At 51.4% G+C, this 18,246-nt stretch overlaps 1 protein-coding gene across 12 annotated transcripts in view; it reads right to left on the reverse strand.

Annotated features, from left to right (window-relative positions):
• Positions 1–6,188: 6,188 nt before the first annotated feature.
• LINGO1 (leucine rich repeat and Ig domain containing 1) overlaps positions 6,189–18,246 on the reverse strand; it is a 270,078-nt gene continuing 258,020 nt past the window's right edge. For all 12 annotated transcript variants that reach the window (XM_059656191.1, XM_059656198.1, XM_059656192.1 and 9 more), the window contains one exon: positions 6,189–8,329. In XM_059656191.1, coding sequence (XP_059512174.1) covers positions 6,473–8,329 — 1,857 coding nt within the window. In that variant the 3' untranslated portion in view covers positions 6,189–6,472. The remainder of the gene's footprint in view (positions 8,330–18,246) is intronic.

The raw sequence follows: 18,246 nt of genomic DNA on the forward strand, positions 1-18,246 counted from the left end.
CACTCCAATCCTAGGGCCCCACAGAGATGCCAGGTGGATTGGGAACTAGGGGCAGGGAATTGACTCATAAAAGCCTTGATCATGACTCTGACCTACCCTGACTCAAGAGCTTAGCCACTCCTGCCACAGCACACCCTCCACAGCCAGCTCATTCCATCTCTCAAAGTAAGGAGGTTACAGGAGGTGATGGACTGTGCCCACTTTACAGATGGGAAACCTGAGTCTGGAGTAGCTTAGAGTAAGGGAACCAATCTGGGGCTTTTCTACCATGAAATATTGCTGTCCTGAGTATGAATCCTGACTTCATCACAACCTGGTGGTGAATCCCAGGCAGTTACTTCTTCCCGAAATGGAGCATAGGAGAACTTCCTTGAAGTAGGATTGAGTAAGAAAACATAGGTAAAGTGTCTGGCTTCATGCCTGGCACAGCTCTTGAAAGGCAATAGTTATTACTATTTTTGCTATGTTACTCCTACCCCCCACCACGATCACCACCTCCTGCTTCTGCTCAAAGGGACACTGCACCAGGGGCAGCAAACTTGGGATCAAGTCCTGGCTCTTTACTTGCCAGCTGTAGATCCATCCTTAGGCCAAGCACTGTCACTTTTTATGTCGCCTACTCTTGGGTAAACTATGGAGGCCCATGCACCAATGAGTGGCTCCTAAAAGTACCTGGCACCATAGGAGTCCCTGTGGAGGGTGGCTGTAATGGCCCTCACATTCTGCATGCCCTTTTACCCATGTGACTTTGTAGCTCCTCTCCCCAGGACCTGGTCTGTCTTCTTCCTCTTGAATCTAGGGGGGCGACTATGACTTGCCTTGACCAATAGAATGTAGTGAACGTAAAGCTTTGCAACTTCCTGGCCTAGGCTTCTCGAGATATGGCAGCTTCTATTGTGCTATCTTGGACTGCTGAGCCACCACAGAGAAGTCCAGGGAACCTGCTAGAGAGACCATGTGGACAGAGAAGCCAGCTGGCCTCCAGCCCTTCCAGCCTCCCCAGCTGAGGTGACAGACATGGCCAGAAACCACTTTGGGTCTTTCAGCCCCAGTCAAGTCTCTCTGATCAACACCATGCAGAGCAGAAATGAGCTGTCCTTACCAAGCCCTGCTCAGATTGTAAAACTGAGAACAAATAAATGATTTTTGTTGTTTTAAACCACTAAATTTTGGGGTGGTTGTCATGCAGCACTAGATAACTGTTATAGTTTCTTTGTTCTTTCTGCCCCATCTTCACCCGAAGTTGGCTTGGATAAGGTCTAGCTCCTTGGCCTAAGCTGATTGAACAAGGGAATGAGCAACTGTCTTTGAGACAACCAATATCCATTGACTGACAGCTGGCCAATCAGATTTGTTTTCCTTCTGAAGAATAGGAATGAAGAAATCAGAGATTTGCAAGCCCAACTGTTGAAGGAGGCTGGAGCTAGGCTTTTGAAATAGGAGCTGGGAGTGACTTTCAGCTAGCTGTCATGTCATCAGAGGACACCAAATTGGGGAATCAGGAAGTCAGATCATAGAACCAGCTTCCATGGGGGCCCCAATAAATCACTTAACTGTAGCTGGTCTGTGCTGCCCTGCTCCTTATAACCCACGAGCACTGATTTCTGACCATAAAAGGCTCAATTTCCCCTGGACTCCTAATACCATTGAGGGGTCTGCACTGCTCCTCACCCTTTTTCCCTTGCTACCCAGACCTCCAACCCTCCAAACGCACACAGGTTATGGCTTTGTTCTCCAGGGCACCAGGGTATGACGATCTTTCTGTCCTGGGCAGACAGGAGTGATGGCCTAGTCAGCTCCCATCTTCCCCTCAGCCTCAAGGCCTTTAGTGGCAAAACAGAGGGCATGACCTGGTTTGGTTTCTACCCCAACCCCATTCCAGCTCTTTAGGATCATCTACTGTGTCCCCCATACAGTCCTTGCCAGTTCCTTGCTTGTCCATAGTAATGGCATGCTGATAGCAATGGTCATTATTGCACACCAAACAGGTGCCACACTGAGTTGGGATTTGAACCAAGTTCTGCCTGACTCCAAAGACCATGCCCTATTCACTACTCTGCTGTGTGGCACTAGGCAGGCTATTTCCCTTCACTGAGTCTCAGAGTCTTGCTTTTGAGGAGATAAACCTGGGGGCATGCTGGTGCTTGCTGCTCCCTTTAATACTCATTTGCTGGGTGCCATCCTTAGCTGGGTCTACTTGCCTGTCCAATGTAGGATCCCAGCCTTATTACCTTTTCTTTGAAGGCAAGCTGTTCATGGAAAAACTAGAGGCCTGGTGCATGAAATTCATGCATGGGAGGGGGGGTGTCCCTCAGCCCGGCCTGCACCCTCTCTAATACAGGACCCCTCGGGGGATGTCCGACTGTTCAGGCCTAAACTGGCAGTCGGACATCCCTCTCACAATCTGGGACTGCTGGCTCCTAACTGCTCATCTGCCTGTCAGCCTGGTCCCCCTAACTGCTCTACCCTGCCAGCCTGATCCCCCTAACTGCTCTCCCCTGCCCCTGCCTCTGCCTTGGCCCCGCCACCATGGCTTTGTCTGGGAGGACATCTGGTCTAATTAGCATATTACACTTTTGTTAGTATAGATACAGGCCTGGTGCACAGGTGGAGGCTGGCTGGTCTGCCCCAGATCAGGGTGAGGGTCCTCTTTGGGGGAGGGGCCGGCCTGGGGTGGTTTTCAGGCTTCCATGCCCCCATCGGGGTGGGGGTCCCCACTGGGGGTGGTTCCAGTCTGGGTGAGGGGCTGAGGACAGTTTGCAAGCTGGTCACACTCCCATCAGGGTGGGGGTCCCCACTGGGGGGCGTGGCCAGCCTGGGTGAGGGCTGAGGGCAGTTTGCAGGCTGGCCATACCTCCATCGGGGTGAGGGTCCCTGCTGGGGGGCATGGCTGGCCCGGGTGAGGGACTGAGGGCCATTTGGGGGTGGTTTGCAGGCTGGCCAAGCCTTCAGCTTTGTCCAGAAGGATGTCCGGAAGGTCTCCAGAAGGTCTTCCATTCTAATTAGCATATTACTCTTTTATTAGTATAGACTAGGGGCCCGGTGCACGAAATTCGTGCACTGGGTGTGTGTGTGGGGGAGTGTCCCTCAGCCCAGCCTGCCCCCTCTCACATACTGGGAGCCCTCAGGCGTTGACCCCCATCACCCTCCAATCTCAGGATTGGCCCCTTGCCCAGGCCTGACGCCTCTGGCCTAGGTGTCCGGCCCGGGCAGCGGGGACCTGCAGTGGCAGCGGCCCAGCGATCATGGGCTTCGCTTTAGGCCCAGGCAAGGGACCCCTAGCTCCTGGGACTGCCAGCTTCGACCGTGCCCAGCTCCCATCGCTGGCTCCACCCCTACTTCCTGCTATCACTGGCCAGGGCGGCAAAGGCGCCTGATTCTCCGATCATGGCTGGGGGGCAGGGCAAAGGCGGCCCCAGGGCCGCCTTTGCCCTGCCCCCCAGCTCTTAGCTCCCCCCTGGGTTTCCAATCACTGTCAGTGGCAGGGGGCTTCTTCCTGCTTTCCCTTTCACCTCCCTGCATTGTGCCTACATATGCAAATTAACCGCCATCTTGTTGGCAGTTAACTGCCAATCTTAGTTGGCAGTTAATTTGCATATAGCCCTGATTAGCCAATGAAAAGGGTAGCTCGTACGCCAATTACCATTTTTCTCTTTTATTAGTGTTGATGGGCCTACAGGCTGCCTCTGGTGTTGGTCTCCTGGAAAGCAGGCTGAACTCTCAGGATTCAATATCTTGCCTTTCCCCCAATAACTTAGACCCATGCTGAAAGGTGAGCTGAGCATTAGCTCCCTAAAGAGCTTGAGGTGGCAGGACATGGACCACTGGACTATGTGGAATATGGGTCTCCCAGGAAGGCTTTGCCTTTCCTTTCCCATCACCTCTGGGTTCAGACTCCTTAGCTGTGTGTGTGCCAGGGCAGGGGGCAGGGGTTAGACGGTATCTGCTCCTCCTCTTTCCCCTTCAAAGGCCGTCAGGCAAAATAGTGTCAGGCAAAAAAGTAGCCTCTCCAGCCTGACTTTCCAGGCTCTTGCCCCCTAAATATATCTATATATCTGGCAGGGCTTTTAACAGTTGAGTTCATTACCTTCTGCTAGGAAAGGACAGTACTGAAATCCAGACCACCTAGTCCAGGCTCTGCCCAGTCCCCAGGCTCCTTTGCTTGGGCCAACCCAGCCAGCCTGACCCTGGGCACTTATGTCCCCCTAACTGACTCTTCCCATCTGAAAACAACCTCACAATTCTTGGTTCCAGAGTATCCCCAGGGGTCCAGTTTTCTCAGCAGGCAGAAATGATTTGGCCCCATAAATCACCTGTTCTTACCAGAACACTGTGAAGCCCCAGGGACCCAGGCATCCCAGAGGGCTAAGGAACAAACCAGGCTGCCTCTTGTGGGAAGACGGTGCTGACCAGGGTATCTAGTGCTAGGCAATGGAAAGACTGTGTTCTAGTCTCTAGAGGTGGACAGGCCTTTCAGATTCTTGAACCTTGCATATCACTAGCTTCTTTACATACAAACCACCCCCATGCTCAAGGAATCCTCTCCTTGTCCCTGTGCTTCCCAAAGTGGTCTCCTGCCAGGTGGGGTTCCCCAGGCCTGGTTCTGAGAAGCCCCGAGCCAGCCTTAGAAGTCTACATCTCTTGGGATCTGGTGCTCCCAGCCTCTGGTCCTGTCACTTAGTAGCTGTTTAACTGGATAAGCTCCTAGCTTCTCTGGTTCTGTCTTTGCATTTGTACCAGCAATCATCATCACCACCATTGGTCAAAGGCTTCCTGAATGCAAGGCACTCCAACAATCAACAAATGTACCTATATTCCCTCTATTAACCTCCTAACAACCCAACATAGCAAGACCAATATGTTACAGATGGGAAGATTGAGGTCCAAGAGGTTAAATAACAATTCCAAACAGCTAATAATTGTTAGAACAGGAAGTCACTCAGACCTGACCTCAAACCTCAGAAATGTATAATCACATGACAAGGTGACCTGTGTGTCTCTTTGCACTTCTGTCATCAAGGGCATCCCTTTTCAGGGTTGAGTTTGAAGGTTCTAGGTTTGGTATGAGTGGATGAGGCCACATCTGACCTTCCTGGTCAGCTCATGTACAAATTGATCCCAATCCAGAACACTTCACAGCCCAGGGTAGTCTCAGAGTATGGCCTGGTGGAAGATGGGACAAAGCTGGGGTGGTGACTTGGGTCTGGGCCATCCAAAAGTGAGCCCCAGAACTGCCTCCTACAGCCCCAAAGACTGGGCACTCTACATACAGCAGGCATTCTATAAATGCTTATAGTGAGAGCGGATGTTCCCAATCCCTGGATAGGCCTAAGCCAAAGCAAAAGAGGTATTCTTCCTGGGAGACCCCAAAGCCATGATGCTCATGAGCCTCAGGATATCCCTGTGGGTCTAAAGCCTAGTCCATCCAGTTGATATTTTGGGCAACTGTCCTGGCAGGAGTTTCTGGAAGTCCCTGGCCATGAGCAAGCCCTCCCACAGCCTGCCCCCAACCTGATCCCATGGAGACGCCTTCAGAAGGCCCATCCCCCACCTTGAGATAATAATGACCATAATGAGAACAATCACCCATGTGTGTGCACAGCACTTTACAGGTTACAAAATGTTTCACATACAGTTCATCGATTCCTCACAACAGCCCTGTGAGGTAGGCAGGACAGGGAGTACCTCTTCCATCTGTCTAGATGTAGAGACTGAGGCCCAGAGAGGGATAGTCACCTGTTTTTGGCCACAGGGCAAGTAAGTGGCACAGCTGGGACCAGAAGTTAGGCCTCGTCCCTGCCTCCAGCCCCCGGCTCTCTCGGCTGACTGTGCTGTCCTCCAGGAGGACCCCAGCCCTTGTCCACAGTATCAGCCACACCTGACGCTGGGGAACAGAGGTCAGACAGCCCTGCTCCTGTCTGGCAGCACTGTCCTCACCACCTGCTCCCAGCAAACAGCCAGCTGGGAAGTAGGCTCATGCCCTCCACTCTACCTGTTCCTTCAGGTTGACCTGGCAGGGTGGGCAGATGGGGCTGGAACCTCCTTTCCTGTTTTCCTGAGTGATCCCTCCCCATAGGGGAAGAGGAGAAAAAGGAGGAAGAGGAGAAGAAAAACAAGAAACTGAGTTGAAAGAGGGCCCTGAAGCAATCAGGATGTCAAAAGTTTGCATTCCAACTAACTATAGGAAATAGTTTTTTTCTCTTTTTATTATTTCAAGTTTTCATAAAAATCCATAATTATTGAAACCCAAGTTACAGAGGAAGTTTGTAACTTTTTAAATTGAATTATTGACTGCTGCATGTTCATCAGCTTCTGACTTCAGTCTGTCCATATGTGCTGCGGGTTCCCCAGGCCCAACTTCTGAGGTCCTGGTAGAAAGAAGGGAGGTGGTGAGGGCCAGTGGGGCAGTCGAACACAGGAGAGGGGACAGGGATGGGTGGCACAGGACCAGGGAGGGAATCCCGACCCATGCTCATATCATCTTCATGTTGAATTTTCGGGGTGCATCGGTGGAGCTGATGCCCGCGTCTGACTTGCGTGGCACGTACTCAATCTCGATGTTGTGTTTTGTGTTGCCCTTGCCCCGGCTCCAGAGGAACAGAAGCACCAGGCAGAAAAGTACAACGCCCAGGAAGGAGATGAAGCCCATGGTGGTGGCAATAATGAGGGTCTTGATGTCGAAGGGGAAAGGCACGGTGGCTCGGGTGCTATTGGCCTCTCCCTCACCCGGCTGGTTGGAGATGAAGGCGAAGGTCTTGTTGGGCTGATGGGGCCAATCAGGTGAGTAGCTGCGTACATGCAAGTGGGCGGGCATGGAGTCGTTGCCGCCTGCATTGGCTGCAATGCACAGGTACGTGCCATTGTCCTGTACCTGGGCATAGCGTACCTCCAGTGTGCCATCAGGGAAGACTGTGAGCCGCCCATTGCTCTTGGCAGAGACCAAGTGCTTGCGGGGTGATAGCCAGAGGATGGCGGGAGGCGGGTCTCCATCGGCCCGGCACACAAACTGCACCGTGTGGCCCTCATCCACAAATACCTGTTGGGCCTTGCGGTCCCGGATGCGGGCACGGCGGCAAGTGAAGTAGTTGGGAAGGAGCACATCGGGGAAGTCCTTGAACTCCTTGCCCTGGACAAACTCAGGCGTGGCACACATGGGCTGCTGCCGGTTGAAGTTGAGCCGCCAGCGGCGCCGGAATACCCACAGAAGCCGGCAGTCGCAGGCCAGTGGGTTGGAGTCCAGGATGAGCGTCTCCAGGTTGCCCACTGAGTGGAAGGCAGACTCCTCCAGTGTGGTCAGCTGGTTGCCAGAGACATTGAGCACACGCAGGTAGTTGAGGCCACGAAAGGCATAGGGCTCCACCATAGCCAGCTGCCCACCTACCAGCTGGATCTCCTGCAGTCGTAGCAGCTCATGTAACATGGAGCCCTCAATGGTGCTGATGGGGTTGTAGGAGAGGTTGAGGAAGCGGAGATAGACCAGGTGACGCACAGCCAGGTAGGGCACAGCAGTCAGATTGCAGTGCGTGATGGATAGGGATGTCAGATTGAGACCATAGAGGCAGTTGGGTGTCATGGTGTCCAGATACGGCCAGTGGGAGATCTCCAAGACCTTGAGCCGGTACAACCTCTTGAAGGAATAGTCCCGGATGGCATTGATGTTGAGGTGCCGGAGCCTCAAGATGATGAGACCGTGTAGGTGGGACAGTGCCTCAGTGGGGATGGAGGTCAGGTTGCATTTCTCCAGTGTCAGCTGCTCCAGGCTGTTGAGGCCACTGAAGGCTCGATGGGATATGTAGACAAGGTCGTTGTCACCAACCTCCAGCGACTTTAGGTTGTACAGGTCCTGGAACATGTAGTCCAGCAGGATGACGATCTTGTTCTCGCTGATGTCCAGCTTGGTCAGGTTACTGAGGCCAGTGAAGACACCCAGGGGGATGAGCTTCAGACGGTTGCTGCGGAGCCCCAGCGTTCGGAGGCTGAAGAGGTTGTTGAAGGCGCCAGGCTCCACAGTGCTCACAATGTTCTCATTGAGCTCCAGTGCCTCCAGGTGTGGGAAGCTAGCAAACTCATCCTGGTTGAGCGTTTTGATGCGGTTCTTGCCCAGGTCCAGCAGGCGAGTCTCGGTGGGGATGCCCTCGGGCACGGCCACAAAGCGTTTGCGGTGGCAGAGCACCGCTCGATCCTGGGCAGAGCACTCGCAGCGGGGTGGGCAGCCTGTGGCTGAGCCTGACAGGACCGAGCCCAGCACCAGCAGGAGGATGGGCTGCCAGCAGGCCAGGAGGGGGCTGGGCATGCTCTTCTCACCCCCTGACAGCATCCTCTTGCTTACCTACAGCCAGGAACAAACACAGAACAGAAGGAGCAGTTAGCAGTGGTTCTCAGCCTGTGGGTTGCGACCCCTTTGGCGGTCGAATGACCCTTTCACAGGGGTCGCCTAAGACCATCCTGCATATCAGATATTTACATTACGATTCATAACAGTAGCAACATTACAGTTATGAAGTAGCAACGAAAATAATTTTATGGTTGGGTCACAACATGAGGAACTGTATTTAAAGGGCCAGAAGGTTGAGAACCACTGAGTTAAAGGCTAACATTTGGTTATAACCCACCCTCAGCCCTCCATGTGCCCTCTACCCTGTCGAAATGTCCCTGACACAGCCCTGGCCGGTGTCATTCAGTGGTTAGAGTGTCAGCCTGTGTGGGTTCAATTCCTGGTCAAGGGCATATACCTGGATTACAGGTTCGATCCTCAACCCTGGTGGGAGGGCATGTGGGAGGCAACCAATCGATGTGTCTCTCACCTGTTTCTCTCTCTCTTTCCCCCTCCCATCCACTCTCTAAAAATCAATGGAAAGAATATCCTCAGGTGAAGATTAACAACAACAAAAAACAATTTAAAAAAAAGAAACAGAAAAAGAAAATCCCTGACACAGACAGAGGCAAGGGGCTGAGTAGCATATGACACCTGCCTGGGATCCCACAGTGAGGTCCAGATGCCGGGTGGGGATGGAGGGCTCCTGCCATCCTATGCTGCTTCCTTCTTGTCTCTTACCTTGCCCAGAGTCCTCCTGAAGGACCTTTCCAGCATCTCTGGGATTAAGGGGGTTCATGGAAAGGAGAAAGCCACCTTAGAGGACCCTGGTATTGGCCCCCCAGCCTACACCCACCTCCTTTACATTTTAGAGGTAGTGTGACTCTAGGTGTGCACTGTGCAGCCCCCACCCCCTGCATCCTGAGCCACTGCTTTCACTGGTGCTCATCAGGATAAAGCCAGATCTGCTGAGCTGTCCTTGGGACCAAAGGGGCTCAAGGCTGAGGCCTCTGAGGTCAGTCTGCAGAGAAGCATATCTGGTCCCCAGCCTGTGGGCAAGGGCTTCTGAGGCTGCTAGGGACCCACCTCACAACCTGTAGACTGAGCTGCCCCAGATGTAGATACCATGGCCCCCTTCTCATAGGACTGCAGCTGAGTCCACAGCCTAAATCCTGTGCAATCAGCAAGCCCAGTCAGTGTTCACGAAGCTGCTCCCCAGTGGGGTTTCTAGATCAATGGAGGGCACTCCCACCCAGAAAGCCAGGACCCAGGCCCATGCCTCCTATAGTGTCTCTCCAACTTCCCCTTCCTCTGGGTCCCCACAGTGACCCATCTGAGCTCAGGAGTGCAGGACACAGGGAATGAGTTTTCATGGCTTTGGCTCCTGCAGTTCTGTCCTCCTGGAATGCCATCCCCCTGCCTGTTTAAAACCTCATCTTCTGGGCCTAATTTCATGTCCACTTCTCTGAGAAGCTGTTTCTGATCCCAAGTAGGAAGTATGCTCCCTTCCAAAGACCCCTACAGCCTCCACCACTCTGTCTCTAAGGATTCCAATCCCCTTCATCCTAGTGCCAAGTTTTGTGCTGCTGCTAGTCTGAGGGAGGCAGTCAGACCCTGGAGGGGCCAATCCACACTGCAGCTCTGAGGACATGAGGCTTATCATAGCTGGGCCCTGAGGACATGCAGGACTTAGGTGGTGGTGACAAGGGTGATAGTGCCAGGGCCCAACTTGAGCACCAGCTGCAGGTGGAGTGAGCAAGGGGGTATGTAAAGCTAGCCCTCCATTACTGCCTTCCAGCCTGTGTACAGAGCCTCTTGCTCACACTTGTACCCAGATGCTCTCCCCATCTCCTCTTTCCCTCCTCTGTTCTACCACATGAAAAACTGGCCCAGCAAGGCAAGAAGGGGACTGGGAGGGCTAATCTGGGCTTCTCCAAACTCTAGGGGGTGGACAAGAAGGCCTCTGGGAACCAAGCTGAAGCCCTCCCACCCCAGCCTGGCACCTTGGAGCTCTGCTGCCTGTCCATATCCCCTCTCCTCCACATCATGGCCTGAAGGGGGAACTCACTACAGAAAAGGGAAGCCCAGGCTGGGAGGGCCCACCTCTCTGCCCCAGCTCAGGCCCTCTCCACCTCTTCCAGCTTCTCCCCACATCTGTGCACAACTTCCACTTTCAAGGCCACAGTTCTTTTCATCCACACTTCAACCCTTAAGGCAACTGGGGCTTGGGATGGGGAGAGGGGAGCTTGTAGCTGCCCAAGAATACCCAGCCTGTACAGGGGGGAGGATTTCAGATCGGAACCCTGGTCTGTCAAACTCCAATAGAGCCACGCACTTTCCAATGCTACAGTCATCTCCAGGACTGACAGGTGCTTCCTGGTTGTAGATGGACTAAATGACTGATTAACCAGAAAGGGCTCTGGTTGTCACTGACATGTTATGGAATTGCAAGATTTTGTTATCCTCAAGGGCTTTGTCCACCTTCTTCCCCTTAACTCCTCTCATTCTCTCTCTAGACCAGTGGTTCTCAACCTTCCTAATGCCGTGACCCTTTAATACAGTTCCTCATGTTGTGATGACCCCCAACCATAGAATTATTTTCGTTGCTACTTCATAACTATAATGTTGCTACTGTTATGAATTGTAATGTAAATATCTGATATGCAGGATGTATTTTCATTGTTACAAATTGAACATAATTAAAGCAAAGTGATTAATCACAAAAACAATATGTAGTTATATATGTGTTTTCCGATGGTCTTAGGCGACCCCTGTGAAAGGGTCGTTCGACCCCCAAAGGGGTCGCGACCCACAGGTTGAGAACCATTGCTCTAGACTCTTCTGTGGTTTGTCCTTCCCCACCCCACCTCCACCTGGCCATTTTCCATAGTCAAACATGCTCTAATGACCCACTGGAAAAGGAAATATCCTGACAGGTGATCAATAATTGGGCTGATAGCTGAGGCCAGCGATGGTGTGAGGCTGGGGACCTGGAGAGGTAAAAAGAACTTTTAGCACTAGGGGCTGGGTTGGTGGGTGGGATGGAGGGGCTAGAGAGGTGGCTGAGGAATAAGAGGGGGTTAGCAAGGGCACAGGTCACCTGAGATGTTGGTAAGCCTCTCACACAGGCAAGAATCTGGTATTTGAAGACTCTACCACCTTGCCTCAACTTACCCACCTACCTCCTTTCCCACCACTCTGCCCAATGAAGCCACCCTGGCATTTCAGCCTTGTTCTGACATCCCTGCCTTGAAGCCATCTTTGTTTGGAGAACTCTCCCAGCCTCCTGCCCCAGCAGCCTTTGTGACCTTCCACCTCATCTCCTCCTTGACCTACTCAGTCAGAAATCATCTCTTGCCTACAACACTGAAGCATCTTACATTTATTAGTAGTGGTATTATGTAACTGATGTATAGTACACATCATTCTAAAAATGATTTGAGCCAATTGACAGAACATTTATGCAATGATATGATAAAAAGATAAAACTAAAGAAGGCAAGCCAGTTAGGAAAGAATGCCACAAAATCCTGAATAATAACTAAAGGTGAGAGCTTCCTGGTGATGTGAGCAAAGAGGGACCTATGCTCCGAAGCCTCAGCACATGGCCTTTCATCAATTCCATATGATTAATTCTGGGTCAAACAGTCATGGGTGTATCTCACCTGCGAGAGGTTGCGGTGTCTAAGGATCAGCGGTGTGGTGCAGCCACCTCAGACCCCAGCGAATGTTCTTGAAATGGAGGTGTGTGTACCTGAGTTTTATAAGGGTTGAAGTTCCTCTGATGGGGCTGACTCTGGAGCAGGCAGCTGAGCAATGAGAAATCTGGGGAATTCAAATATGCTGATAGAAAGCTGGTCAACATTGCCCTGTGTGGCTGCCACCCTCAGGCCTGGCAGTTAGACCCACAGAGCAATAGTCCATGCTCCACAGGACCAGGAAAGCTCCAGAAGGACACATTCTCTGGATTGCCTCACCCCTTATCTTTTGCATGTGGCTATCCTGAAAGGTGGAGAAACTGAGGCCTGAAGAGGCTAAGGTGCTTGCCTAAGCTGATACAGCAGGAGCACAGCATGCCCATAAGGTCCGTGTCACCTAGGGATGCTGGCAGGGTCATGTCTGAGGGGCCATCAAAACTGGCACCATTAATCCTGCAGGTTATTCCTGCAATTCCCAAGGCAAAGTGTTTTACCACTTTAATCAGTGTTTTATTTTGGATCCTTGCCCCCTGAAGGGCTTCCCACAAGGGCAAGAGTTTAAAAATTGGACCAATAAATACAAAGGAAATAAACATTGAAAGCATACAGATAGGCAGGCAGAGGAGTCATGCTGGGGCACAATGCTCAGACCCCACGGCAGCCTGATTTCTTCCAGTCCCAGAGCATGAGGGCTGCCTATCACCCCCAAGAGACCTATGCTGCCACCATCACACCCTCATTCATATCCTAGGGCAGATATGGCCCAGCTCAGCTGCTCCCCATGCCAACCACTCCCCTGTGTGACTGGGGGCATTGCCTGTCCTCTCTGGCCTATTTTCCCCACTGTGCAGTAAGAGACTGGATTCCAGGGTCCCTGAGAAAGCCCACAATAGAAAATGTACTTTCTCCAACTGGAAAGTCAATATCCTAAGTATTGTTGGGGGATTAAAACAAGTGGGGGCTCAGGCCTTCAATTGCAGTTCCACTGAGGCTAGAAGGATCTGTTTGAGGGCATTCACATTGTGGCTATTTCCTCTGGGGTTCAGAGTGGGAAAGGGCAACTGGTGGAGACAAAAGGAGCATGGAATCATTTGTGGGTGGACTTGGAGAATCACTGAGGAAGGTCAAGGGTGATTTTACCTCATTTGGCAGCCCACACAAGCCAATCATACACCTCCTCTTATAAAACAGCTTGGACTAACATATGCAGAGCACATGCTACAGGCCAGGTTTGGGGCTTTATACACACTGTCTCAGAAACCCTCACACCACCATTCAAAAGAATTATTTCTTACCCACTTTACAGATGAGAATAACCGAGGCTTCCAAAAGGGAATTCATTTGCCTTAGGTCTAGGCCACAAAGTTAGGAAGGCAGCATAGCTCTGCTCTTCCTGACCTGGTTGCCTGCCCCAAGAGCTGTCTGGTGTGAAGTGGAGATTATTTCAGATACACAGGCCAGACTGGATGGGGCAAGCATGTTAGGACAGCATGAGGGTAAGGCCCCCAGGGCTAAAGGAAGACACTAGTCCTTAGGTAGCTGCAAGTAAGCACCCTGACTCCCCAACTATCCAAAAATGGTATGTTGAACACACTGAGTTTTTTTAGTGTTTTCCTACCATATCATTCTCCTATGCCTGTAGTATTGTCTATGCTAGAACCTCATCTAATTTGGGGTCGGCTGCAGCACAGGTTGAAGATTTAGTTATTTTAAGTTTCCAGTATAAATATTTGATGGTGTTCCCACTCAGCATTACTCGGGGACCACAGAGATCCCCAGTGTACACAGGCATGAGATCACTGGCAGGGAGGTGTTGCTCCATCATTGGAACTTTGGGGATGCCAGGGCCTCTCAGTTATCAGCCTGGAAGATGAGGCAGGTATGCAAGATCTCATCTTGACCCAACACCCTAAGTTCCTATGACTGGGTCTGCAGCAGGAAGGAGTAAAGATTGATGAAGAGGGATGGCAGACCTTGGAAGGGGGGCTCAAAGCTTCTAAAAGGGCCCTGCCCAGCTCTGCCACCAAGAAATTACCAGGAAAGCAGGAGAGGGGGAAGGTGATGGAAACAGAAAGACACACAGTGGGCAAACAGGTGAGAAAGGGAGAGTAAGAGAGAGGCAGAGAAAGCAGAGGAGAAAGATGGGTAGCTGGTATGGGGCAGGAGTAGGGGAAAGACAGTGAGAGCTTGCCCTGCAAACTCTACTACCATTTTCTGAGCTCCTGCTCATGTTGCCTATCCAAGGCCTAGCCTGTTAACACATCCTGACCTGTCTTCACTACCACCCCACAAAGCAGGGTTTATTACTCAGAAAGGTGAAAGGACTCATGATGGGTCACCAAAGAATGGAGTCAGAATCCTGGTGACTTGACTGTCCCCAAGTCCCTGCCTGTCTGAAGTCCCTTTGCCTTCAGCACCACAGCACAAACCAGCTGAATCCATTTCATGAAATGATAAAGCATGTTAGTAGAGAGTACCCACTCATAGGCAGCCATGGCCATGATGCTGGGAGTGGGGTGGAAGTAGGGTGGGGTGAGGTCAGTCTGAAAAGACCTCAATGGGCCTTTCTCCCACTGTAGTGGTCATGCCCATGCCTGGAGACCGACTGTCCACCTGGCCTTCAGGATCCAGCTCAGGGTCTCTTCCCCCATGCAGCTCTTCTCAAGCCCCTAGGAAGATGTTGCCTGCACCTCCCCTCTGCAAAGAATTGCTGGTGTATTTACCTCTCCCCGTTCCTCCTTTAGTTGGAGCTTCAGCAGCTCCCCCATTTTATGTTCCCCTGGGCAGGGCTGGGGCTTACACAGCTCAGCACTCCTAGGCCATCTTTATAGTCCATCAAACAACTGCTGAGGCAGTTCCCAGAGCAGCTCTGACCCCAGCTGTGGCTCTTTACAGAGGCTTCATGAAGGAGGTTTCACATGAGCTCACACTGAACTACAAACACATTTCCACAGGCCAAGTAAGGGGTAGCAAGAGAGCATTTTGACAGAGGGAACAGTGAGAACAAAGGTGTGTAGCGTGGACTGACTGAACTGGGCCATGTGAGAATACTCAGAGATTCCTACTAGATCCCTTCCACCCCAAATCCTGAGAAGGCCAGGATACTCCATTCTGGCTTTCTACAGCTAACCCCTGCTTAGGTGTGAATGGCTTATAATAGTCAAGGTGTGAGATGCTAGTTGGGGGAGCTCAGTCCTGGGGAGGGGAACTGTGCACAGGGGACCCTGAAAGGAGGCGTCAGCACCCAGGCTGGGCTCCAGGAGAAAGGCAGCTGGTTGGCAGCCTCAGTTGTCTCTTGGTCTGCCTGCCTTTGCCATCCCTCTCTCTCCCTTCTCTTACTCCTCCAGCTGCTCCACAAGGAGAGAACCATCAATCTGAAAGAGAATTGAGATCATGTCCTTTGTCATATATAATTCTTTATTTTCCTCTTGCTCTAGGTTCTGGCAGAGTTGCTGCCCTCCTCCCCCCGAGGTGTGTGTGAGTGTGGCCAATATGTGTTGGCCTGCTGTCCCTCCTCCTGATATTCCCCACCCTCCCAGGCCCAGAGTCACCAGCCCCCTCTCTTAGGTGTACCTGGAAAGTCCCAAAGGTGCTCATGTGGCCTCCTAGCTGGGGCTGGGCTGGAGGGTGCTGGCTAGGCCATCAGACCCCTCTGGCTGCTGCAGCTGCTTCTGTTTGGCCTTGGGCATCACCTGGTCCCCTGCAGTTGAGGAAGGAATGCCCCTGCCTGCCCCATCCCACCAGAGCACAGTCCATCTCAGGAGGTACCAACCTTCTGTCCAAGCCATGGCCCCAGGCCATTTGCAAGATAAATTATGAATTTTGATTGTCAAAGTATCTTAATGTTTAAAGGCTTTTATATATAGGCTTTGCCCTCCAGGAATGGTCGGCTTCATGGGGAGAAGCAGGAATGGGGCAAAGTCTAGAGGAGGTCACTAGGATTACAAGTCCCAAGCCTTGGCTCCAGCCAATGCATCCCTGCCCTGCTGTGTAATCTTGAATAAGTTCTGGATCTCTCTGGACCCTGCCTACCCCTTCCCAGGGTGGTTCTCAGGTGAGAGAACAGTCAGGAAGCTGGGAGCTGGTAGGGGGAAGATAGGAGGGGCCATTGGTTCTGGGAAGCTTCCTTGCTGTCTGTGGAACCCACCTGAGTGAATGGCACTCCTACTTGGATTGGAGCTGTCCCAGAATTGAGGAGGGGTAGGCAAGGAAAACCCAAGTCCTGCACCCATTTATTTCCTTTCTTATCTCCCTCCAGGTCTAAAATACCAACCCAGGCTCTGAAGGGGCAGGAAAGTACCCCTGAAGGCCTCTAGTACCATTCCCTGCCCAGGTCAGTGACCCTTTGGGAGGTGCCTGGCAGAAATGCCTGCCCCATCTTCAATCATCCACTCATCCCCTTACACCAGGGGCCCTCAAACTTTTTTTTTTATTGCTTAAAGTAACCTCAAATTTTTTAAACAGGGGGCCAGTTCACTGTCCCTCAGATCATTGGAGGGCCAGGCTATAGTTAAAAAAAACAAACAAACTATGAACAAATTCCTATGCACACTTCACATATCTTATTTTGAAGTAAAAAACCAAAACGGGAACAAATACAATATTTGTATTTGCATGTGGCCCGCGGGCCATAGTTTGAGGACCCCTGCCTTACACCTTCCTGGGATCTCTGGGGCCCTCTCCAAGCTAGACCGGCCTTCAGGGTTCCTTCACCTGGAAACAGCTCAGGTTTTGAAGTCCTGGAACTGTCAAGTCCACCTGGAAGGGCCACAGGCCTTGAACTTGGGAGAGAGGGGAGGTCATAGCCTCAGAGACCCAGCACAAAGTAGGGGGAGCTCAGGAGAGGGGGTGGCTGAGGGGAGTGGTGGAATTAGTGTGAGATTTGAAGGCCAGACACCTAATAAATATAGTAAAGATGATGATTGGAAAGCCCTGGTGTGCCAGACATCATTCTAAGTACTTTACATATAAAAATTCACTTAATCCAGCACAACCCATTGAGGTAGGTCCAGTTATTATCCCCACTTTGCAGATGGAAAAAATCAGAAGCACAAAATAGTTCTGTAACTTGCTTAAGGTCACACAGATAGCATTATATGAACTCAAACATGAACATGTTTAATCCTATTAGGTTGGTATACTATTGCCATTTTACAGATTAGAAAACTGAGCCGAAACCGGTTTGGCTCAGTGGATAGAGCGTCAGCCTGCGGACTGAAAGGTCCCAGGTTCGATTCCGGTCAAGGGCATGTGCCTGGGTTGCGGGCATATCCCCAGTAGGAGATGTGCAGGAGGCAGCTGATCGATGTTCCTCTCTCATCGATGTTTCTAACTCTCTATCTCTCTCCCTTCCTCTCTGTAAAAAATCAATAAAATATATTTTAAAAAAAAAAAAAAAGAAAACTGAGACACAGGTAATACAACTTGCCCCAAATCGCAGTGATAATTGGCAGAGCTGGGATTAGGCTCGAGGCAGTTAGACCCAAGGATGTCCTGACCACTCTTGCATACTGCCTCTTCCAGATTCAGGTTCAAGGGCCTGCTGAGCTGCATGATCATTAGCAAGTAGCCTTATATTTTGGGCCCTAAAATCCTCATCCTCATTCAGAAGAGGGAGTGGCAGGCTTCACACTGCCCTCACAGGCTGGGGGCAGAGAGTTCATGGAGAGGGGAGGGAAGAGGCATTTATATCGAACATATATACTTAGTGCTTTGTACAGTGACAACACCAACTCTCACCACATACCCTGTGAGGTAGGTACCATTAAACCCATTTTACTGATAAGAAAACAGGCTCTGAGACGTCAGCTCACCTGCCCAAGGTCACTGGGCTTTTCTGACTCAGAGGCATGATAACTCATACACAGGTGAGGAAATGAAGACCATCGTCACACAGATGAGGAAATGGAGGACCACAAGCACCAGGGATCTGTCCAATGTCTCACAGCATCTCAGGGCTGGGGCCTTGGAAAAACCTCCACCCTCTGACTATAGCCACCTTTTCTCCCCAGTGTCATGCCAGGGTAACATGGTGGGTCTTGCTCAGGAACAGGTGGAGAGTTGAATTATTTCTGCCTCAAAAAGAGGAAAAGATTTAAAAAACAACCCCCCAATAGATCACAAACCAAGATCCAGTGAGTTATTTATAACACAGACAGGCTAACTATAAAGAAAAACTCATGCCCTTCTTCTGGCCCTGCCTGTTCAAAGCCCTCTCTGTTCAACTGAATCTTGG

The sequence above is a fragment of the Myotis daubentonii genome, chromosome 1 (assembly GCF_963259705.1).
Source record: "Myotis daubentonii chromosome 1, mMyoDau2.1, whole genome shotgun sequence".
NCBI classification, from domain to species: Eukaryota; Metazoa; Chordata; class Mammalia; order Chiroptera; family Vespertilionidae; genus Myotis; species Myotis daubentonii.